Raw genomic sequence first — 25,443 nt, forward strand, 5'->3', positions numbered from 1 at the left:
ACATATTTATTTTAAACAACGGACACAAGCTGAGACTTATTACTGAATAATTGTGATTATAATAACAGGAATGTTTTATAGGCCCCCATTAGTGAATGTAAACAAATATGTTATATTTACACTCATAAGTGAATATAACTAAATGTTATAATATACACACCCGATAGTGAATGCAAACAAATATGTTATATTTACACTCATAAGTGAATATAACCAAATGTTATAATATACACACCCGATAGTGAATATAACCATATATGTGTTATATAAACATTCGATAGTGAATATAACCATATATGTTATAATATAAACATTCGATAGTGAATATAACAAAATGTTATAATATAACAAAATGTTATAATATAAACATTCGATAGTGAATATAACAAAATGTTATAATATAAACATTCGATGGTGAATATAACCATATATGTGTTATATAAACACTCATAAGTGAATATAACCAAGTGTTATAATATAAACATTCGATAGTGAATATAACTAAATGTTATAATATAAACACTCCATAGTGAATATAACAAACTGTTATAATATAAACATTCGATAGTGAATATAACTAAATGTTATAATATAAACATTCGATAGTGAATATAACCATGCGTGACCTAAATACGTGTGACTTAAAACCAAATAGTGACTATAGTCAATGTAGAAAATTAATGTAACGTGATCTAAAAACTGATATGTGACTATAACCAAGTTGGATTTAAACACTAATTGGTGAATCCAAACCAACATAGTTATAAAAATACCAAGTAGCTGTGCTCAGTACATAAATATGTTAATGGAATCAAAATTTAGATAAGTTTAAAGGTTACGCAGATCGGACATTTTCACGGTGCAGTGTGTATGCATTAACGGTAAACTAATTAATAAAACAGTACGATATGTGACAGCCCGTTTTTTTTAAAACAGACCTTTGATACACGGATATAATTAATAGAAAAAGACTGACAGAATTTGAAATACACAACAGCCAAATTATTGCATTTCTCTTGTCAATCTGACGAAAACACGGATCCTATTTCGTTTGTTTTTTATAGTTCAACATTTCGTTCTACTTGTCTTCACAAAACTAGGATCTGGAAGAGTTTTTATATAACAGGCGTTCTGCTTGATAACAGGCGAGTTCATGGCGTGTTGTCCACGGAACTGTGGGTAAACCACTAGAAACGTCAATGTTAATCAATGTCTGACGTTCATATGACCCCTGACGCGACCTCCCACTACAACCGGTCAGATCTTCATGCAGTGTAGGCCTTTGAAAGTATAAAAAACGAAACGAAACATAGATGTGTATTTTAATGAGATTGATTCCGTGTAATATCGATAATAACACGGCATCTAACACGTATTTAAACAGTCATGGTAATATCGATATAATTTCCATCTACCATTCTTAACTTTATAGAAATATCAATAAAAATACCATAACAATGCAAATACCGGACAAGTAACAGAGATCACAAGAATTCATGCTTTTTTGCCTTCTCGTCTTCGAATTCCGAATTTCAGGGATATTGATTCCTAGACTACCAATTTAGACACGTGACCATCGTAACAAAAGTGACACGTGGCTTATTTCTAGACTTGTATATTGGTAACGTTTGATATATTTATAACCACGTGGTGGGCTGCTCTCTTTAATGTGAGTTATTGTGACATTTAGTGGGAATATAAACATAAAGTTTACATATTGCCTAAATAAGCACTAAGAGGCCATTTACATTTTATAGGCTTAAACTTTATATGGTGCTTAGGGGGGTTGGATGGCTGAATGGTTAGCGTGAGCGCGCTGTATCATAAAGTCTGTCATTGAGTCAACTGGCGTGGTTTCGAATCCCCGGTTGTACGTGACAAGGAGTAGAGTCGCCTGTCCAACCTAGTGGGTTTTTTCCGAGTCCTCCGGTTTCCTCCCACTGCTAAAGACCCCTACGCGCAAGCGAATTATTGAAATGAAATTAAAAAAAAATATGTTAGTCCCGAAATGACCTAGTTTGTGTCGAGTGGACGTTAAACCCCATTTCTCTCTCTCTCTCTCTCTCTCTCTCTCTCTCTCTATATGGTGCTTGTATTCAGTTAATGTCTTGATCAACACTTTGTGACTTTAAAATCGGATGATAATAACGCGTCGTTATATATTACGTATACTTCGATATAATATTGAAAACATTTTTACTGGCCACTAAATTATATAAAAAGGCGAAGTTACATAATTGAGACATATAATAAAAAATATTTACATGTGCCTCATAAGAGAGAGAGAGAGAGAGAAAAAAAAAACTATGTCATTTCGGAACTAACATATGGTTTAATTTTATTTCAATAATTCGCTTGCGCGTAGGGTCTTTAGCAGTGGGAGGAAACCGGAGGACCCGGAGAAAACCCACGAGGTTGGGCAGGCGACCCTATTCCTTGTCACGTACAACCGGGGATTCGAAACCACGCCAGTTAATGCCCCATAAGAATAGTTATAAATCCATTTGATTTAAACAATATTCAAACAATAGATCCTTGGGATGCATTATGTAAGAACTAAATCTGATCATTTCAGATCGTTTTTCTGGCTTGAGACATTATATAATAAACTATTATTTAGACATTTATTCACATAACAATTCGCTAGATCAACGGGTAGCTGAGATTTAAATGGACTAAAACACCTGCCTGCCAGATTTAAAAATGAATTATAAACTGGATTAGCCTCGGTTGTCAATCTACGCTTCATCTTCAAACAGTCATATCTTCGCCCTCAGAATAAAGTAAAGTGAATGAAATTTCCAATATCATTTTTCATTATCTATTTTTAAACTACTATAGCAAGAACGGCCAGCCCTGTATCTACATCTTAAACTATTATAGCAAGAACGGTCAGCTATGTATCTAAAGGTTATATAACCATAACGTAGCTTTAATATATTATAGCAAGAACGGTCAGCTATGTATCTAAAGGTTATATAACAATAACGCAGCTTTAATATATTATAGTAAGAACGTTCAGCTATGTATCTAAAGGTTATATAACCATAACGTAGCTTTAATATATTATAGCAAGAACGGTCAGCTATGTATCTAAAGGTTATATAACCATAACGTAGCTTTAATATATTATAGCAAGAACGTTCAGTTATGTATCTAAAGGTTATATAACCATAACGTAGCTTTAATATATTATAGCAAGAACGGACAGCTCTTTATCTAAATCTTACATAACGTATTTTAAGGATTTTGTTACAAGCTTTGTATTCGTTGGATTAAAATTGTTTGGCAATTTTTTTGCCTTAACATAAAAAGTCCACATTCATAAATATTTTCGGTAGTATAATTATTTTAATATTTGTGATGATATTAATATCACATACTATTTGACATTTTGGTATCATAATATTATAATATTAATATCACGACATACTATTTGATATTTTGGTATTATAATATTAATATCAATTACTATTTGATATTTTGGTATTATAATATTAATATCACATACTATTTGATATGTTGGTATAATACTATTAATATCAAATACTATTTGATATTTTGGTATTGTAATATGATATTAATATTACATACTATTTAATATTATAATACTAATATTAATATGATATTTTCGTATTATAATATGATATTAATATCACATACTATTTGTTATGTTGGGGTTCATAATATTTTTTCTGTTTTATAATATTTTTTAACATTTATGATATCATTGGATATTGTCAGTATTAAAATATTTATGTCACATGACCATCAGCGCCACCAACACCAAAAACAGTGAAACCAACTTTGTATATTAATCTAATGTATTACATTTATTTTTAATAAAACTAGGAAATATCACGAACCAAATTTACATCATCCTAGGTTAGTGCTTATGTGGAGACTTGACCTCTCCCCCAAATTCTTAAAGCTAACCCTAACCCTAACCCATTAAATATATCTGTTGTAGATATGCTACCTATATTAAATATAACAAACTTAAACTATAGATGAAGTTGATGCAGGGGATAGTAGGGTTATAAATGATTGACCATAGAACTATCAATAAAATATCATGTATTAATATGTCTAGGCACATGTTAGTATATATATAACTTATTTATAAAGTCTTATTTTCTCTGTACACCTTCTCCTCCTATTAATATCCAGACGCCATTAGTGATGAGTTTCTATATTTACATAATATACAGAGTAACGATATATATATATATATATTCGATTATTATATATAAAAATCCTTATAGTCTTATACAAGTAGTCCAGTGTTCCAAAATACAACGCACATCCGCAGAAAAGTATGGCATAATCCAATTATTATCGAACAGTGATTATACTTTCAACAAAGTGCGAACTGAAATAGACGAACGTTTTACAATGACAAAAAAAAGTTTTTCAATTTCCATAGATGCTAAAATCAACCACAGCGCACCTACTTATAACTAAACAATTATCACACATGTTTCACAGCTATGAATATTTAATAATTAAACAGTTGTGTTTATTCAGGAGTGGTCTTGTTTGAACACCCTTTTTGAAAGGCGTAATAGTGTTAATGTGTTTACTGGTTTTGAGAGAGATTCTGGTATATTTTGTGTTGAAAAATATAGAGTCCCATATAAAATATAGAGTCCCATATAAAATTGAAAGTAGGTAAAAACAAAGCGTCTAGTTAACATGGCCAAAAGCATTGGGTATGCAGTGGTATATAATATTTAAATTAAATTCGTGCTACAGGAGATCATGGGAGCTCAGTTCCAACCACAGCACTATTTTGGGTATTTAATTCAAAACACACCACTGAATCAAAATACATCCAGGTACCGAATTGCCATCAAATGGAATAGTAATAATTCCCAACGGCGTTTACAAATTTTTATATCGAATTCTTCCTTCAAATGAATTTTTGATATTCGCCTGCTTGAAAGCAAAGTTAAACCCATCCATATTGAGCTGGCTGAGTGTGTCGTATTGACATTATACTCCCTTCCTTGTGTAACTTAGTTTTATAGCAATAGAAATTGATAATAGTAATCCTTTCGAAATTAATCCAGTAGTGAAACCTTGGCATGTTAAGCACAACCACACGAATGGCGGAGATTCAAAATAAACATAAGTTTTAGATAATATTGCAGACGCTCCAAATGCATTTTACAGTAAGACATCTTTCTCACTGTGCAGACATTCTTAAAAGTTTGATTTTAAAAGTCTTGAATCAAAGCTGAGGCAATATATGGGAGTATTATACAGATCCGATTTGTTGCTTCTGTCATGGGTGGCCGTTTTTAAGTATGGGCGTTAGTGGTTTCCCCGTGTCGGTGTGTCCTCTCATGGCTGGTAACGTTGACGACTGACCGGGATGAACAATTATTTTACGTCTGGTAGAATGAGACTGTCGGGGTTGTAGAGTGTAGACTCGTTCGATGGGTCTTTGTACTGTTGTGGTGAGGCCGGATTGCGATCCCTTTCGTTGGGATTGGGATACGTATCCTACCCCTGATGATGGGTTAGCTGAGGCTGAAGCAGGGAAGTCGAAAACGTCATTGGCGCCTGTAAATCCCGGGGATACAGAATTGCCACTGGCTCCCGAGGAACTTGTTCGGTAGTAATGGGGTTTAACCGGACCCTTGCTCCCCTTCGTCAAGGTAGACCCTGGAGCGTTAGGGTTTTTAACGTAGTGAGGCTTCCTTTGACTTTCCTGTCCCACGGCAAAATTTACTTTACGATCAGCGCCATTTGATTTAGGACTAGTAGGGGATGTCTGGCCGTCGCCATTATAATGAGCTCCCCGCTGTTTGAGAATTTCTGGATCAATTCCTTGTTGTTGCAGTAATAGTTTGATATTTCGTACCTCTTGGGACAAAGCCAGTAAGTCGTCCTTCATAGAATTATAAGATTCAATGGACACTAACGAATCTCCGTCAAAATCCGCATGTCTACTGCTGGATGCTTTAGACTGATCTTCTTCATCGTCCCTGGAAACGTCATCTGGAATTGTGACGGAATGAAATCCCGAGGAATCGATACTCGTGACCAGTACGTCCTCCTGATCGTTGTCACTTATTTTTACTGCTCCAGCTTCATCATGTTCAGCACCGTCACCCTTTTCTCTCGATGTTATGCTCGCGGATTCGCCTTCGTTATTGTTCGACATTGATTTGGGTTTTAAAACCCAGTTCGGTTTATTTAAAGCATTTTTACAATCTCTAAAACTTTTAGACAATTCTACGCCATCCCCTTCCCTTTCGCACAAACACACCATAAAATTGTATACACGTTTCGAGTCAGCATACACTACCATTAAACACAGTGGATGATACTTGTTTACCGTTACATCAAAAATATCACACATATCGACGATTTTATTTTTACCTGCTAGTCCATTGTCACTTATAATATGTAACTCCACACCGTTAGATGTCAATTGTAACGACGCAGGCAATCCAGGCTTCTTTTGAAATTCCTCCCCTATAATCCTTAACTGCCGATCCACATCAGCACTCGGGGACGAGCGCCATATTCCCGAAAATATCACTTTTCGCTCGGCTTTAATGTTCGCCATCTTGGAAAGTAAAGCCTTCCACCTAGGCCTAATAGTTAATACGTCTAGTTTCGTCTCCTATCTAAGAGTATATGAACAGAAATCAATGAATACATATCTCATAATGGCATTCATAGTCAGCCCACGATATTTCTCGTGCTATTCAATAACAACTTCTGTGTGTATGTGAAAAACCGGTCTCTGCTCTTTGTTAAAAGCTTTGACAAACACCATCCATGCGAATCATTTTAGTTTGCCGTGTGAGTGTATATGTGTGTGTATATATAATATGTATGTATATGATACGATCTATGACTAGATATATATCTAGTAGCCAAGACGAGGGCTAATGACATGAATATGATCACCAATGATTAATGTGTTAATGGTTTGATAGAGGATTTGTTAACAACATCTCGAGAAATATTCTAAAAGATGAATTATAAACATGTACTTCAAACACACGATGAGACCCAAGATAGAACTCGAAGTAGGGGAAGATAGAGATAGTGAGCGAAGCATGGAGATAGAAAGCAGGGGATAGCAATAGAAGAACGGAGAGAGAGAGGGAGAGGGAGAGATGAAATAAAATGGATTTTAACGCCCTACTGATCTGCTCCTAATGCTAACGCCATACAGAGTGCTATGAGAGAGGGTGGCGTGGGGTGGGGTTTAACGTCTACTCGACACAAATTAGGTCCTTTCGGCACATATTTCGGCACATATTTTGGAGAATAAAACTTTGTGTTAAAAGCCCCCATATCCTCTACCTTAGGACCGAGCAACTAACTCAATATACGTGATACGTTTTCCACAATGTGACCCTATGTGAAGACGACGCAGTCATTTTTGTCAAAATGTCAGGACTTAAAGGTACCATCCCGATTTCAGCAGTCTCAGAAATAAAAGTTCGTGTACGCATGTAATTAAAACGCTAAAATATAGCGGAATGGTGTATTTACATTGTCGCTTCAAATGTTAGATAAACTATTATTTTAATACTTATTAACAAAATAAGATCATATTCAAGACTCGATGCCATCAGATGCTTCCAAATTTAAGTAGATTAGAACGCTTCGTACATTTAATGATTTAATCTAAAAATGACAGTGTCGTTTTCAGATAGGCTCACATTAAAGTAAATAAAAAAACTCTGTATTCCGAAGTTTGTGTTGGGTTGCTTTTTGTTGTTACTTTTTATACGTCAAACAAATATCATTAGTTACATACAATGCTTTCTGTATCTTTTTTTTATATTAAAACCTCCATTTATCTTTTTTTTATATTAAAATCTCCACATATTATTTTCAGTGAATGTTATCTACTTCATTGAAATTATTTTCTCCGTTGATCAAGGTATACGTATAATTATTTTCTCCGGTGAACAAGTTCTACTACATCTGTTCTCGTTTACTTAACATGAGACTGCTGTTAGGCAACAAATGTTTTAAAAATTTAACATGAGACTGCTGTTAGGTAACAGATGTTTTAAAAACATTCTTTTAAACAGCTTTTGTTTAATTATATGTGATGTGATATCCTATAGGTTAAATATATCTAGCACATGGATGAAAGAGAAGGCGCGTATCAACTGAGCTAATGAGAGAGAGAGATGGGGGGGGGGGGTAACATCCACTCGACACAAACCAGGTCATTTCGGGACTAACATATGGTTTAATTTTATTTCAAAAATTTGCTTGCGCGTAGGGGTCTTTAACAGTGGGAGAAAACCCACGATGTTGGACAGGCGATCCTACTCCTTGTCACGTACAACCCGGGATTCGAAACCACGTCAGTTGACTCAATGACAGGCCTTATGACTGAGCTAATAAAGACGTTCGCTTCCGGTGTTGGCCGAGAAAGTTCCTCTAGATTTTCCAAAGTGGCTTCCCATTGTCAGTGGTGCAGGAGAGAAGGCCTGACAAGAACAGTGTCTAGTCGTTTGGATGGTATAAAAACTGACGTCTCGTGTACACATTGGCGTGCACACAAAAGAGCCCCTGACAAATGGAATTCGATATAAGAGTAGGTCGTAGTGCCGCTGCCAGGGCAAAATGTCACACACTGTATGATGTATGCACGTCTTCATTAGCCCTGTCAGAGCCAATTTCATTTCAATTCGTATCTGTAGGATCTGGCGTGATCAAATATTCTAGCCAATGACACATCAAGGCAGATCGTTCCAGTCCGGCTCCCCATAAATGACGGAGGGCGGGGGTTGTAAAACTTGTTGAGACGACAAATCAGTTTTCAATATCCGGGTGATTGCACAACATTTCACTTCACTTTCTAACAAATAGTGTTCTTATATTCAGCATACAGAAATTGGTCTGATAAGTGAAAAATATGACATGCAGAAAATGTTTTGTTTTGTGTTTGTCAAGTGCGTATTTTCCCATCAATAAATCAACACCGGAAATTACATAATTGTGTATCTCGAGAAAAAGCGTGGGTTTAATCTATAATTCATAATTGAAAGTTTAGCCAACATGAAAATACAATTACAGAAAACTAATAGACGCTGAAAACAACTCAGTGAGATGCATTTTGATGTGTGCAACAGTCTTATTTACTCTTATAGCCTTGTGTCAACTGGATTTAAGGGGGTGGATGGCCGAATGGTTAGCACCTGCGCGTTGTATCATAAGGTCTGTCATTGAGTCAACTGGCGTGGTTTCAATTCCCGGTTGCATGTGACAAGGAGTAGAGTCGCCTGACCAACCTCGTGGGTTTTCTCCGGGTCCTCCGGTTTCCCCCACTGCTAAAGACCGCTACGCGCAAGCGGATGATTGAAATAAAATTGAACCATATTTTTATGTTAGTCCCGAAATGACCCAGTTTGTGTCGAGTGGACGTTAAATTGATTTAAAATCTTTATTAAACGCTCATATTTCCAGTTTTGTGTTTGCTTCTTGGATCCACGACAAGTGTATAGTCGTTCGGATGGCACGAAAAACCGAGTTCCCTTGTACACACGTTGGCGTCCACGGCAAGTAACCATAAACAACGCTGTCTAGGTAAATTTTATATAACACACCTACTGTAGCGCGTCACAGTCTTCATTATCCCGACCCTTCTTCATTAGCCCAGTAGGACGTTAAACCCTATTTCATTAGCCCAGTCGGAGAAGAACAGTAGGACGTTAAACCCTATTTCATTTTATTATCCCGGTTGGTACAAAACAGTAGGTCGTTAAACCCCATGTTATATCGTTTCTTCCGTTATTTGAAGTTTGTTTTACATTTTACGTAAAGTGATCATTGCAGACTCGGTACTGTACAGCTTACGACCGGGCCCCGTTTCAATTTTTATATAAAGATATTTATTCACTATAACGGGAGATCAAACGCTATCCATACTTGATTTGAAAATAGATCTATTTTGTAGAACTCCCCTGTTTAGTATTTGAACGTGAATCGCGGGGTTGGCAGTATTGTGTGGGGTGCGAAATTCATAAATGCACTATTACAGACAATACATATAAGCAATTGGGTTAAATAAGTGGAAATCTATTTTAAATCAACAAAACATGTTCATAATATTGTTATATTATACATAGTATATGATCATATAAAATTACAAAGGACGAAGTTTCAATAGATTCTGTTAGAAGTCACATTGAATAGGGTCAGTTGGTATACATACACCCAACAACAATAATAAGCTTTGAACAGAAAATGGTCCTTAAGGCGTACGAAACCTTTTAGAACTTGGAGATCGGGGAAATATTTGCTTCGGTTAATTTATAAAAAATTATCATAAAATATATATTGTACGCTCAATTAACGTCATTTTGTTACACAAATTGAAATAATTCAAACTAAAAGGACTTATATTGCTCGAGATAAACGTATATATCGAGTTATTATAACCCTTTCTATCCCCGCCTTGGATTAATCGTGTTTAGGTGATTACGTGAATATGTCACGGTAATCAATAAGCTAGACGTCAGTCAATAACTTTACAACTGAAAGAGTTAGTCAATATTTCTTGTGTTTTATTACTGCTGACTGTGTCGATATTATACCGTCATTAGAAACATTCTGGGTTTTATTCATTCAATCACGGTTCTATATCGTTAGATTATATTTAACACTAATCCTGTTACTTTATCAGATAAGGAAATAATTTCATGACCAATTAAACGAAATGATTTCATTATGAGCTCAAATTAGTTCCTTTTTACTGGTTTTACAAATTATATCCTCTTATGTGACTGAATTTAATCTCATATATTTATAAAGTTTAAAATGTGTATATACCCTAACAGTTTTTAACTGAATACAGACCCTGGCAGTTATAATGTGGACCCTGGCAGTTATAATGTGTGGACCCTGGCAGGTATAATGTGGACCCTGGAATTTATAATGTTTTAATTGAATACAGGCCCTGGCAGTTTTAATGTTTTAACTGAATACAAACTACACAATCCGATGGCCGTATAGTACATGCTGCTGCAGAAAAACTACATGATAATGTTTAGCTAAGGGGGTTTAGACATTAGGGCAAATCTTCTCTAATCCTGTTCAAAGAGAGAGAGAGAGAGAGAGAGAAATGGGGTTTAACGTCCACTCGACACAAACTAGGTCCTTTCGGTACTAAAATATGATTCAATTTTAGTTCAATAATTCGCTTGCGCGTAGGGGTTTTTAGCAGTGGGGGGGGGGGGGCGGGAGGACCCGGAGGACCAGGAGAAAACCCACGAGGTTGGACAGGCGACCCTACTCCTTGTTACGTACAACCAGGGACTCGAAACCACGCCAGTTGACTCAATGACAGACCTTATGATACAAAGCGCACGCGCTAACCATTCGTCCATCCAACCTCCCCTGTTCAAAGAGAATTTGACAACTCATTAGAAATATTTACAAGTACCCAGTACATAAGTATTATTGCTAATTGCCTTCCAGGAATCACTTTATAATTCTAATCCAAATACACGGCATCAAAACACCAACACAACTCTAAGCATTAAAGCTAGTTGCCTTCGAGAAATCACAACACTATCTTATAATTCAAATCCAATGACACGCCCACATAACCCCACCCCACCCCACCCACAGCCTAACTCCCCCACACACAGACATGACATCCAAACACCAACAACCCTAAACCAAACGTGTTATATCAAAAAATTTAAAATGTCCTTTAACCAAACTTGTATTGTATTAGAACATTTGTGATTACACTAGATCCAATGTTTATTATATGAAAACATTAACGTTAACCTTGCGGTATGTGGTCCTTTATGAGTTCTATGGGAAGAAATACATCGAAGCATTAACGTTTCAAAATTTACAATTTTCACACGGATTTCTATATTATCATATTGAATAACAGTGTTAACTACAATAGGTCAACTATATAAGATATAAGTAATGTGTTTTAAACTAGCTTGTCCCTCAGCTTAAAATCTATTTCCAGTGTGATTTGTTCACAGTAATGTGGTTAATACTAGATTGTAATTTTTTCTCAGTTTACTTGGAGTGATTTGATCTATGTTTTACACTTGATTAAAAGTTCTTCATGTCGACCATGAGTAATAAAATAACACGAGTATTTTATACAGACCTTAATTATAATATATAAATTGAATATTTGGCCAAGATTACGCCCATTGACAGCTGTAGAATAATTCGTCTCCATGGTGCGATATAATATATTAAGATATTTATGTTAAGAGAGAGAAAGAGGGAGTTAGCTAGCATGAAAATGAAATGAAATGGAATGGAGTTTAACGTCCTACTGTTCTGCTCCGACTGGGCTAATGAAGACGGGCATACTCCATACAGTGTGCTATGAGGGAAATTTCACCAGGGTAGCGGCACTATGGCCTACTCTTACATCAAGGGGTCTTTAATGTGCACGCCAATGTATACACGGAACCTCGGTGTTTCGTCCCGTCCAAACGACTAGACAGGCCCTCCGTCCTGCATTATTGGTAAGGGAGAACCACGTTAGAAGAGCAGGGATTGAACACGCGAAAAGAAAGAGAAAGCAAGGGAGGAGAAAGCAAGGGAGGAGAAAGCGAGGGAGGAGAAAGCAAGGGAGGAGAAAGCAAGGCAAGGGAGGAGAAAGCAAGGCAAGGGAGGAGAAAGCAAGGGAGGAGAAAGCAAGGGAGGAGAAAGCAAGGGAGGAGATAGCAAGGGAGGAGAAAGCAAGGGAGGAGAAAGCGAGGGAGGAGAAAGCAAGGGAGGAGAAAGCAAGGCAAGGGAGGAGAAAGCAAGGCAAGGGAGGAGAAAGCAAGGGAGGAGAAAACGAGGAGAAGGCAAGGGAGGAGAAAACGAGGAGAAAGCAAGGGAGGAGAAAGCAAGGGAGGAGAAAGCAAGGCAAGGGAGGAGAAAGCAAGGGAGGAGAAAGCAAGGGAGGATATAGCAAGGGAGGAGAAAGCGAGGGAGGAGAAAGCAAGGGAGGAGAAAGCGAGGGAGGAGAAAGCAAGGGAGGAGAAAGCGAGGGAGGAGAAAGCAAGGGAGGAGAAAGCGAGAGATAGCAATATAAGTAGGAGAGAAAGAAGGGTATTGTAAGAGAGAGAGAGAGACGGATAAAGAACGAAGAAGGAAAAGTGAGAGAGAGAGAGAAATGGGGTTTAACGTCCACTCGACACAAACTAGGTCATTTCGGGACTAACATATGGTTTAATTTTATTTACATAATTCGCTTGCGCGTAGGGGTCTTTAGCAGTGGGAGGAAACCGGAGGACCCGGAGAAAACCCCCGAGGCTGGACAGGCGACCCTACTCCTTGCCACGTGAGAGAAGGAAAAGTGAAAGCGGGGGAAAGAGAAAGAAAAGGAGAGGGGACAACAGAGAGGGAAAGACGTACGTAACTAACGTACGAAAATTAAATGGTAGCTGGCTTTTTTTTTCGCACGTATACAGTGAATGGCCATTTTGCTCAGTAATCCCAGCCAGAATTTGGCTATTTTTTTAAAATTGCGTTAAAGTTTTAAATTTTTGTTTAGAACTGAAATAAATTAACTTTTAGTCAATCCCCACGCTAAAAACATTAACAGAATTGATTGTGTATATCTGAAATAGACACGACCGAAGCACAAAATAGTGCCAATATGCCGCGTCAAATCTAGAGTTGTAGATGATGTTATTTTTGTGAAAAATCATTGGAAGAAGCGATAAGACGTTGTGTACGGATTATACAGTCCTAAAGGCTGCAAGAAGGCTATTGTTTACAATGTAAGGTTGTGTCTTGTAATGTTGATAATGATCATAATGATGGTGTTTACATTTGTTTGTTGATGTGACCTCATGACCTGTGACGTTTAGATAACGTCATATGGATATCATGGTTATTCACTGTGTCAGAGTCACTTCTCTGCAGGTAGGGTGAGTCTGTCGTTCAGATTGAGGGAAAGAATGAGTTAGATCAGGGAGGTAAAGAGTGACGCAGGGAAAGAGACAAAGGGGATGGAGCCAGCAAACCAGTGTCATCTATATTCTTTGCTAAAATATTTTAATGGCAGGATTTAATTCAATTGAATCCATACCATATTGGGGGCTTCCCTACCGTTCTTAATTAAATATTAAATACTTCTCACTTTGGTGTGGATAAAAATAAGATGTTATAATACAAATAAACTATCGACAACGGGCTTCATTTACAAACAAATATTACCATTAGAGACGCTACCCATCCGATCCTATTTATACAGGTTAAAATCTATAATATCACAGGATCTCATAATTCATTATGTGGGTGTTACAATATTTCACAATTTCATTTTATATACATTAACAATTATGTGCAATAAGAGGATGGGCAACCCTAATGGATATGGGTGTGTTTACATGCATTTAATCTGCAGGTAAAAAAAACAACTGTAGGGGTTTTTACGTTTGGATATGAAACATATCCTATGTATTTCAACTTTATTTATACCCCAAAGTAATTATTTACAAATGTCTTTGAAATTAAAGATTTCTCATCTAAACAGGGCGTCTAATATTGGTATAACAATCCACGCATTCAAAATTGTTATCGATGCGAAAAATTTATAACAATGTACGACACAATTTGAAAGAAACTAAACAGTTAAATGCTTCCTGATCAAAATCGAGGTGTTTATCCTGGTATTTGAGTAAATGTGGACAATGGTGAAGGGTTTAACGTCCGTTCGATACAAGCTATGTCGTTTCAGGATTAACATAATACAGGTGTAGAGGAAACCCACGAGGTTAGTGAGCCTACGTCTTACTCATTGTCCAACCTCGTGGGTTTTCTCCGGGTCCTCCGGTTTACTCCCACTGCTAAAGATCCCTACACACAAGCGAATTATTGAAATACAATTGAATCATATGTTAGTCCCGAAATGACAGAGTTTGTGTCGAGTATGCGTTAAGCCTCATCTTTCTCTCTCTCTCTCTCTCTCTCTCTCTTACACTCTCTCTCTCTCTCACTCTCATTCTCTCTCTCTCCCTCTCTCTCTTTCACTCTCACTCCCTCTCTCTCTCTCTCTCTCTCTCACTGGCGCACCGTGGCTCCCATGAAGGCTTCTAAAAACACTATATACTTCCTGTCCTGGTGAGAATTGGAGTGTTTACCCAGAGAAACCTTCCGTACAAAACAATAGTGTACGGGAAGGATTTTGGAAATATGTCCTGGTGAGAATTGGAGTGTTTACCCAGAGAAACCTTCCGTACAAAACAATAGTGTTCAAGATGGACGAAGAAGTTTCAAGGGCCTACTTGTACACTATCTGTAACGTGTATCAGGAAATCAACTGAATTAACGAGTAATGGTACATACCTGAGACAGGGTGAAAAATATTCAAGACCCACAGAGGACTTATTCGTGTTGTGCAAATTATTTGCATAGCAGAATAAAGATACCTTTCTAATAAAACAGATTAAAGCTTAATATCATTAAAGATACATTCCCACGAGAGTATTTATATCATTAAAGATACATTCCCACGAGAGTATTTATATCATTAAAGATACATTCCCACGAGAGTATTTATCGACTCAAAAGTAATTTTGGTATAACCATGGAAGTAAATGGGGTTTAACGTCTACCATTTCATTTTGGGACTAACATATGGTTCAGTTTTATTTCAACAATTCGCTGGCGCGTAGGGTCTTTATGGAGTAGGAGGAAACCAGAGTACCCGGAGAAAACCCACGAGGTTCGACAGGCGACCCTACTTCTTGTCACGTACAACTGGGGAATCCAAACCACGTTATTTGACTTAATGACTGACCTTATAATACCCACCCCCGTCCTGTCAGACCCCTATGCGAGGATATGCCTAAAAGCCGGACTGTCTGACCGGATGACGTCAACGTTTCTTATCTGTTGATCTAATGGTAAACGGTTGTGAGATTTGAATGTACAGTAGATTCGGCAATTTAACGACGGAAAAATTAGTTGACAGACAATATTTCAGGGATTTATTGATAATGGATTCTCCCTCAATCAAGTCACGTGATAAACACGGCTGACAAGAATAGATTCTCGCTTTGAGAGAGGTTTGGAGCAAACTGTTCATAGATAAATTAGTTTGAATATGTTTGTACTCCAAATAGATCATCAAATCACACGATTTTTACGTGGGAATGTGCCTCTAAAGCGGAAATTTCAAATTTGTAAGTTATATTTTTAAAATTTATTAAAATAAAGCCTTAAAATAGATGGTATCCATAAACAGTCCTACCTTGTTAAAGAATAATCCTATTAATCCTATAATTCACTATTGCCAGTTGAGAAATTAGCAAAAATATCATTTTCAACTTCAAATTTCAACGTTGAGGAAATGGCTGACCATTGTTTTCAATAGGAAAACAAGGGAGGTAATTGTGTTGTTATTTCCTGTGTAAATGAGTTTTAAGTGTGAGAATGACACCTATGATCGTATAATAGTGAGTTGATAACCTATTGAGCAAAAGACATAGAAATAATTATGTTTTGACTTTCTTAGAAAATATGAAATTGTCACTTTAATACCTTTCAGTATATACAAAACAGAATAAAGACGTTGACCTTTACACTTATCATACCCTACATGCTTAATATCCGTATGAAGATATTTTATACTTTTTATTGTGTTGATGACTGAATCAAGGGTCACGTTCAAACAATCAAACTGAAATATACACAGAGAGAAGAGGGAGAGAGGGAGAGCGAGAAAGGGAGAGAGAGAGAGAGAGGGGGGGGGGTTAACGGTTAACGTCCACTCGATACAAACTAGGTCATTTCGGAACTAACGTATTGTTTAATTTTATTTCGATAATTCGCTAGCGCGTAGGGATCTTTAGCAGTGGGAGGAAACCGGAGGACCCGGAGAAAACCTACGAGGCTAGATAGGCGACCCTACTCCTTGTCACGTACAACCGGGAAATCGAAACCACGCCAGTTGATTCAATGGCAGACCATTCGGCCATCCAACCCCCCTACCAGGCATATACAAAATCCTCGAGTACAGTTCTTGTTTGGAGATTATTAGTGAAGTCAGGGGTATTTAAGAAAATAACTAGGCCAATTTCACTTCTATACAAATAAATTATAACTTTTTCTATTATAAATATTGGTTCAACGGAGTGTGCATTGAATGAACTTCAGAAATCGTTAAAGAAGTTTTGATGGCTAGATGCTTGTAGGATTTTAGTTAACTCAATATCCCCAGGCAAATGTTTCTATGTACGTTATATATATATATGGAGTAGGACCCCGAACACAAGGTAGAATATACAATTCTCTTCCAAAACCAACCTAGTTCAAAATCTCTAACTGTCGTTATTTGGAATTGTATGCACCTTGTATACTGTTTGTGCATGACACCCACCACAATATATATAGTTACACATTTAAATTTTTGCTAGCCCAAATTGTCAGAGGAATCTATAGACAGTGACTTCATTAATTTACTAAGCGATCACCTTACCTGTTTACTTTCAGATCATTCCGCCACAGGATCATGAATATTCATCACAACCTGCCAGAAAATATAAACTCGAGGTCTTTTCTTCGATCCTACACAAATAAGTAATTATTAATCCGAAGTAATTATTAATTCAGTTGTTCAGACATTCATTGTCTAGTCGGTCGGATGTTACGGTAAACTAAGGTCACGTGTACACATTGACGTGCACGTAAACGATCCAGTCGACTGTTGGAATTCGATATAAGAGTAGGTCGTATAAGTTTCCCTCATAGAATTCCATTTTGTTTTCTTACAAGCAAAGCAGGGGCGGATCCAGGAATTTTTGCCAGAGGGGGTTTGCCCGGTATCCGAGACAATGTATCTTTTGAGGGGGAGGCCGGGGCTATAGGGGATGGTGATCCCTCTCCACCCGGCCTAGAAAACTTTTGAGAAATAGCTATAAGTCTCTATCGTGATTTTGGCGTATATACCTACACACTGAGCTTTTTAAAGAGTGAAATCCAACACCGTTTGACGTCAATTTTTATTAAGAATACTTACGATGACACATTGTGATTCAATTTCATTGATGCAAAACATAAGGGGATATCAGATATGCCTATATAATTATATCATTAGGACGTTAAACCCCACTTCATTTCAAGTATTCGGGGTCTTTGATATTGGGTAGCAGATAATTTCGGCGTCAAGGATAATCAGCCGTGAATACGTGCTTGTATAGAATTTCAGCCATGTTATAAATAACTCAAATTATCCCAATTTTATTAACATGACCAGCGAAGTACGACTAACCCAGACCGACACATAGTGTAATAATGTTGATAGAAATGACTATCCCAGGAAGTAATGCCACCTGAATCTGTTTATTTTGATCTTTCAGTATATAGAAATCTATGATTAATAGTCAATTATCGATCGGTAGCGGACGGTCAAATGAAAAACTGCTGTTAATCGAATAATTATTGAACTGATCCATGGTGGAGCCAATATTAACCACTGGGAGTATAAGTAATTACATTTAAAGAGAGACAGAAAGAGAGAGAGAGAGAAAGGGAGAGATAGGGAGAGAGAGGGAGATGGAGAGGGGATTTGAAGTTCACTCGACACAACCTAGGTCATTTCGGGACTAACATATGGTTCAACTGTATTTCATTATGGTAGATTAAAGAGGCACTATGGGAGATTAGATAAGAAGCTGACAGTTCTCGCTATAATTAAACTGTAGATAATGAATACAGAATATGCTGAAAATTTCAGTCAAATTGCTTAACCCTGAACCGAGATATTAGCGATTCAATTTTACGCTAGCCTCGATCGTCATTACTAACGTCGGTACGATAATAAACATGGTATTTAAAATGTATCAAAGGTAATATCACGTGTGTTATGTATAATGTAACTATGTATAATATCTACCAGCGTGAACATGGTATTTAGAATGTTACAATGGTAATATCATGCGTGTTATATATAATGATATATTCCATATATCTATGTACATAGGTTACCTGAGTATATAGGTTACCTGTGTACACAAGTTACCTGAGTAAATATTAGCAAGAATTTCTTCTGCTCCCTAAATACCATTTTTTACTCACCCTATGTATACTTGTAGTGCAAACACAACATGGCTGTCAAATATTATAGTTCGAGTATATCAAAATATGTCGTATGATGTTGTGTTTTAATTTTTTAGACGACCTCAAAATTTTCCTTGTCCGTTTCATTTTGTGATTAAAACCTAGCTTTAAAAAGCAGACATAGGGTCGATTACAAACTTTGACTCGCATCCACAGTCCCACCTGTTAGAAATGAGGTAGCTTGATTTTGCTGTAGAATAATCACTCTTAATTTCTAAATCTGAAACCATATTTACAGATATTTTGAACCCTACCAACCCAAACAACCTTAAAAGGCGGGTCACGGTGGCTAAGTGGGTAGGGCGCTGGCTCGCTAGCCTGGAAGTCGTGTGTTTGATCCCTGCATTGGCCCAGAATGTTCATCGGGATTTTCCGGCGTGGTTTCCCCCTTGTCAGTGATGCAGGACGGAGGGCCTGACAAGCACAGCTGTCTAGTCGTTTGGATGGGACGAAAAACTGAGTCACCGTGTACACATTGGCATGGATGTAAAAGATCCCTTGACAGTTGGAATTCGATATAAGAGTAGGCCGTAGTGCCGCTATCCGGGCAAAATTTCCCTCATAGCACACTGTATGGCGTATGACCGTCTTCATTAGCCCAGTTCAGGGCAGAACAATAGGACGTTAAACCCCATTTCATTTCCTAGCATTTCATTTCATTTCGAACCCTAAAACAAAACCACCGAAAGCGCAAATAAATTTGAATTCATTGTGACGAAATCGTCACCTTATTGTCCCACCTTTTTGGTTCTGTATGGTTTCGAACCCTATGACTCCCACACGATGCATAGAATTATTTGTCATTTCGACCTTAACAACTGTGTAGCTTGATAAATCTGATAAATGAATGTATGAAATATATTTTATGTCGACTAACCGTTCCACTTGAATGTACATGTTTATTACAACCCATATCATTTAATCTAGATGCCATATTTATATCTGTCAGCTAGATATGTCATATTTCTTGCTTAAATTTATTAATTCAACGTTTTAAACATATAGTTCTGTCTCACAGTGAAAGAATTATTAAATTATTAATTTAGAGAGAGAGAGAGAGAGAGAGGGGATGAAATGAGATGAGGTTCAAAGTCCTACTGATCTGTTTCTAGTTAAAACAATAGATAATGAAAACAGAATATGCTGAAGATTTCTGTCAAATTGCTTCACTCTGAATCGAGATTTTAGTCAATTCAACACACCCTAGGTCATTTTGGGACTAACATACATTGAATTGTTATTTGAATACCCTATTTGTTTATAGGGGTGGGAGAAGAATGGTCACTCGCCCACCCAACTGCTAGGTTGGATGCATATTTAAAGTTGCAACTGTAAGTATCGACAGATTACAGGCCATTCAATAGCTATCCCTCGGACAACCGCCGACAGTCAAACAAAAAGACTGCATATGTTCCACCCACGAGCCAATATCCATTATCACCACCTTACCCCAGCCCTCTTCCCAGACAATTATTTAAAAGATACAATTCATATTCGCTCCAAAAATAACTATTGTTTTAGACATCATGAAAAATAACTAGTGGTTTAGACATCATGTTTAATAAAAATAGGTTGAGAAGATCCTGTTCAAATGTTTAGAGTATCTATATTATAGAAGAAGTCTTACAAAGCAATTAGACGAAACTTGGCCCCTTTTACATCTTAAATGTTTCGACAACGAGTGATGAAATTTCAGATAACGACCTAATCTTCTGCACAGGCTAATGTAAAAGGTTATAATTTGATATAGGTAACATCTTCCTTACCCACCCACCCCAAACACACACAGACAAGAGTGTAAAAGGTTATAATTTGATATAGGTAACATCTCCCTCCCCCACCCACCCCAAACACACACAGAGTGTAAAAGGTTATATATAGTTATAGGTAATAAAGCCGTTTGATATATGATATTAATTCAGCTTGATGAAACATGCTCTAAAGGTTTACTTGATATTTGATAGAAAACCAAGCGTATTAGTATAAACACCAGGCGTCCAGCAAAGTTACCTTTTATGGCCTTTTATATTATGGTTGTTCGTCGTGTTACCTGACAACAGGTTAATTAGGTTCAACTAAAGATCCTTTCTCCACGTGAATCGTACCTACATAGCCTTACAGGTCACCCTTGACCTTAATACAAGGTGAATAATAGGTATTTTTTTTCACGTGTTTATACATACAACCTGTGATAAAAATGCTTGATAATTATTTTTATGACCATAATGATAATATAATAACAGGGGGTGTCCGTTTTACTAGATGCTCCCTGACCTACTTACTGTTTGTTGTTGTTTGTTTATGCCCCGTCAGACCGGGTTGGCGTCCTTACTGCGCTGCTGCGACCGTACAGCGACTAGAAAATGCACAAGGTCGCCGGCAAACGTGAACACAGCGCGCGAAAATGTCCCAACAAAGTACAAACTTAAAAAAAAGTCGCTTTGTGAGAAATCTTTACAGGTATGATAGAAGAACCTTGGCATTTGTTTTGAACATGCTGAAAACAAACGCCTTGACTCGGCTATCATTGCCGACCATGGAGAACGTTATCACCATGCTTTTAAGACACTTATGGCGATCTCGACGCGCTCTGAGAACATTCTCCGTCGCCGTAGCAGCACAGCAAGGGCGCCACCCGGTCTGACGGGGGTGATGATGCTAGGTTCCCACTATCACGATTCGTGCTACGATTGAAATCGTGGTTTAATCGTGGTTTTAATCGTACCAGATCGTGGACTCAATAGGGACAACCATATCGTAACACATCGCACGACAGTGAGTGATAACCTACCATAACAGATAAAAAATAAAATAAAACCAAGTACGAACAATCCAAACCATAAGACAGAATTAGAAGTCCTAAAAAACATTATTGGCAAAATAGTGTATTCGAGCTAAATAGTGTAATCAGCAAATGGACTGCTCCTCGTGTACAAAATACACGACAAACAGTGGTAACAGGTGTCCGGAAGGGTAAGCTTACCCTGCCTGGCGCCACACCCGCCATAGCTGCATCCAAACTATTAAGCGAAATCTCCGTAAAATAGCGTTATTGGCCAATGGACTATCAATGACAGCCTACACCGGTTGTGTTCCCAAAACAAACAGTAAAGGCAAAATAGTGTAATCAGGCAAAATAGTGTAATCAGCAAATGGACTGCTCACCGTGTACAAAATACACGGCAAACAGTGGTAACAGGTGTCCGGAAGAGTAAGCTTACCCTGCCTGGCGCCACACCCGCCATAGCTGCATCCAAACTATTAGGCGAAATGTCGGTAAAATAGCGTGATTGGCCAATGAACTATCGGTATGCAAAATGCACGCGATGAAATCAGAATAAAAGGAACAAGCTCTCGCGTAACGAATTAGCTGAGATACAAACACTCCATAAGCTGGTGATATTGGAATGTTACTACTAATAAATGGAAAGTTAACAATCGGAAAGTCAAAGTCATCAAGTTTATCGTACAATTTAACAATCAGTTTATGGCAATTGTCAAAATCGAGACGCAGATCCAAGTAGGAAGCGTAATTGTCACTGTCAGTGGTGTTTTTAATTTCGAGCTCATCAGGATATATGAATTCTACATAATTACTAAATTTAGGATTATTAAGTGATAAAACGTCATCGATATATCGATAAGTGAAATTAAAAAGTCTGACTGATCGTTTATTAGTTTTTACGAGCGTCTGTATGTAATCGGCTTCGTACGAATAGAGAAACAGATCAGCAAGCAAAGGTGCACAGTTGGTGCCCATGGGGATGCCAACCACTTGCTGATATATTTCCCCTCCAAATTCAACAAAGATGTTATCAATTAAAAAATCCAACATCTGAATTATCTTGATGGCCGTGAATTTGTTTTTGGAATCACTGTGATTCTTAAAATATGTGGAATGTAATACAACATTGTTTTTTTTCTTTCTTGGGAGGGGGGAGGGTTGAACGCGTGCGTTTTAGATCCTAAGGTCTGTCAATGAATCAAGTTTCGTGGTTTCGAATCCCCGGTTGTACGTGACAAGGAGTAGGGTCGCCTGTCCAACCTCGTGGGTTTTCTCCAGGTCCCTCGGTTTCTTCCCTCTGCTAAAGACCCCTACGCGCAAGCGAATTATTAAAATAAAATTGAACCATGTGTTAGTCCTGAAATGACCTGGTTTGTGTCGAGTAGACGTTAAACCCCATTTTATCTTATTTTCTATTAAATCATTATTTTATCATTTTGTTTTATTTAATTTAATTTACTGTTTTATTAATTTTTATGGCATGTCCATTAATACCCCAGGGACCACGCTGAGCAGGTGTTGCTCTCTACTTTTTTATGGACATATTTGTTAAGGTTCAACTCATTTGTGCTGGTTCAAACTCCACGTGGTTTCAATTTAATTTTGGAGCAGAAACAGACTGGTATACTAATATTAATATCTATTTTGGTGTACTGGAGACACGATGGCTGAGTGGTTGAGGCGTTGGCTCGCTTACCTGGAGGTCCCCTGTTCCATTCCTACTATTGGCCAAGAAAGATCATCGGGATTTTCCGGCGTGGTTCCTCCTTGTTAGCGATGCAGGACTGGGGGCAAGGGACAATGTGTAGTCGTTCAGAATGGGACGAAAGACCGAGGTCCCGTGTACACAATGGCGTGCACGTAAAAGATCCTTTGGCAGTTGGAATTCGATATAAGAGTCGGCCATAGCGCCGCTGTCCGGCCAAAATTTCCCTCATAGCACACTGTATGGCGTATGCCCGTCTTCATTAGCCCAGGTTAGGAGCAGAACAGTAGGACGTTAAACCCCATTTCATTTCATTTTTTTAGTTTATAGTGGCACACACACAATGGATTTTATTCAAACACTACATGTATATGGATAATTATTGGGCCCCGTTAAGCTAAGATTCGAGGATATCTAAGAATTACTACCCACGCCATCAGGTAATACTTCTGTGGGTAACAAAAACAAAATGAAATGAAATGAAATGGGGTTTAACGTTCTACTGTCCTGCTTCAAACTTTGTTAATGAAGACTGGCATACGCCATACAGTGTGCTACGAGGTAAATTTTGCCCGGACAGCGGTACTATGGAAAACTCTTACATCGAATTCCAACCGCCAAAGGATGTTTTTTTGTCCCATCTGAACGACTAGACAACTTTCCTCCTAAGGATCCTCCGTCCTGCATCACTGACAATGGGGGGCCACGCCGGAAAATATGGATGAACTTTCTCGGCGAATGCAGGGATCGAACATTCGACCTCTAGGCTAGCGAGCCAGCGTCTTACCCACTTAGCCAATGTGATCCCCCCCCCCCCTTCAGGTAACAAATATCAGTGATACAGGCAGTGTAGGTCATTTTAAATATCTTATGTACAATTACGTAAAAAAAAGGAAAGGTTTCATTTTGTGTTATTTCTAAAAATATTTCATAAAGAGTTCTTTCATCCAGTGACTTTGAATAGAAAACAACTTTCTTCACATGTTGTCAAACCTTTTAATGTCACAATTCAATGTTATTGACAGAGGCAACTCAAGCATTGGGCGTTGTGAGGCGTATATATCAAACTATGTCCCAGTTACCTTTGTTATCCCAATAGCTAACACTTGAAATAAGATGTGTTTTTGTGTGAGATTTGTATACGCTGCTCATTATAAAATACCATTTTCATTCTCTACAATAGACATCATAATTACGACGTTCTGTGAGTCATTTTGTTTGCATTTTTATTGTGATGAAAGGCTTGAAAATATTTATTAGATATGTATGTAGGTATATGAAAGATGGGTAAACTGTGGCCTATTATTTATAAGATATGTATAAATGCATAAACGGTAGCCTATAACAAACGTCCACTCGACACAAACAAGGTAATTCCCTGACTAACATATGGTTCAATTTTATTTCAGTAATACGCTTGCGCGTAGAGGTCTTTAGCAGTGAGAGGAAACCGAAGAACCCTAAGATAACCCACGAGGTAGGACAAGCGACCCAACTCCTTGTCACGTACATCCGGGAAATCGAAACCCCGCCAATTGTCTCAATAACAGACTAACACATGGTTCAATTTCATTTCAATAATTCGCTTTCGCGTAGGGGTCTTTAGCAGTAGGAGGAAACCGGAGGACCCGCGGAAAACCCACGAGGTTGGACGGGCGATCCTACTCCTTGTCACGTACAACCTGGGAATCGACATCCCGCCAATTGACACACCTTATGATACAGCGCGCAGGATCTAACCTTTTGGCCATCCAACACCCAGCTCATTAAGGATGTGGGTTCGTGAAAATTACAAAATGGGAAGCTGTGACCAAACACGGCCTATGGATTGCGCCAGGCTTTTCTGAGAGTGGATCCAGGT

At 37.7% G+C, this 25,443-nt stretch overlaps 2 protein-coding genes across 2 annotated transcripts in view; both read right to left on the reverse strand.

Annotated features, from left to right (window-relative positions):
• LOC126823244 (coadhesin) overlaps positions 1-15,391 on the reverse strand; it is a 66,683-nt gene extending 51,292 nt beyond the window's left edge. The window contains exon 1 of the mRNA XM_050551952.1: positions 15,319-15,391. Coding sequence (XP_050407909.1) covers positions 15,319-15,385 — 67 coding nt within the window. The 5' untranslated portion in view covers positions 15,386-15,391. The remainder of the gene's footprint in view (positions 1-15,318) is intronic.
• LOC126823239 (uncharacterized) lies at positions 3,682-6,751 on the reverse strand. Its single transcript, XM_050551944.2, has one exon. The coding sequence runs from the start codon at positions 6,578-6,580 to the stop codon at positions 5,288-5,290; it is 1,293 nt and encodes a 430-aa protein (XP_050407901.1). The 5' UTR covers positions 6,581-6,751; the 3' UTR covers positions 3,682-5,287.
• Positions 15,392-25,443: the final 10,052 nt, after the last annotated feature.

This window comes from Patella vulgata, chromosome 6 (genome assembly GCF_932274485.2).
Source record: "Patella vulgata chromosome 6, xgPatVulg1.2, whole genome shotgun sequence".
NCBI lineage: Eukaryota > Metazoa > Mollusca > Gastropoda > Patellidae > Patella > Patella vulgata.

What these genes read in the sequence shown, in the direction of transcription:
- LOC126823239 (XM_050551944.2), bottom strand. Translation starts at nt 6,580, where the DNA reads ATGGCGAACATTAAAGCCGAGCGAAAAGTGATATTTTCGGGAATATGG.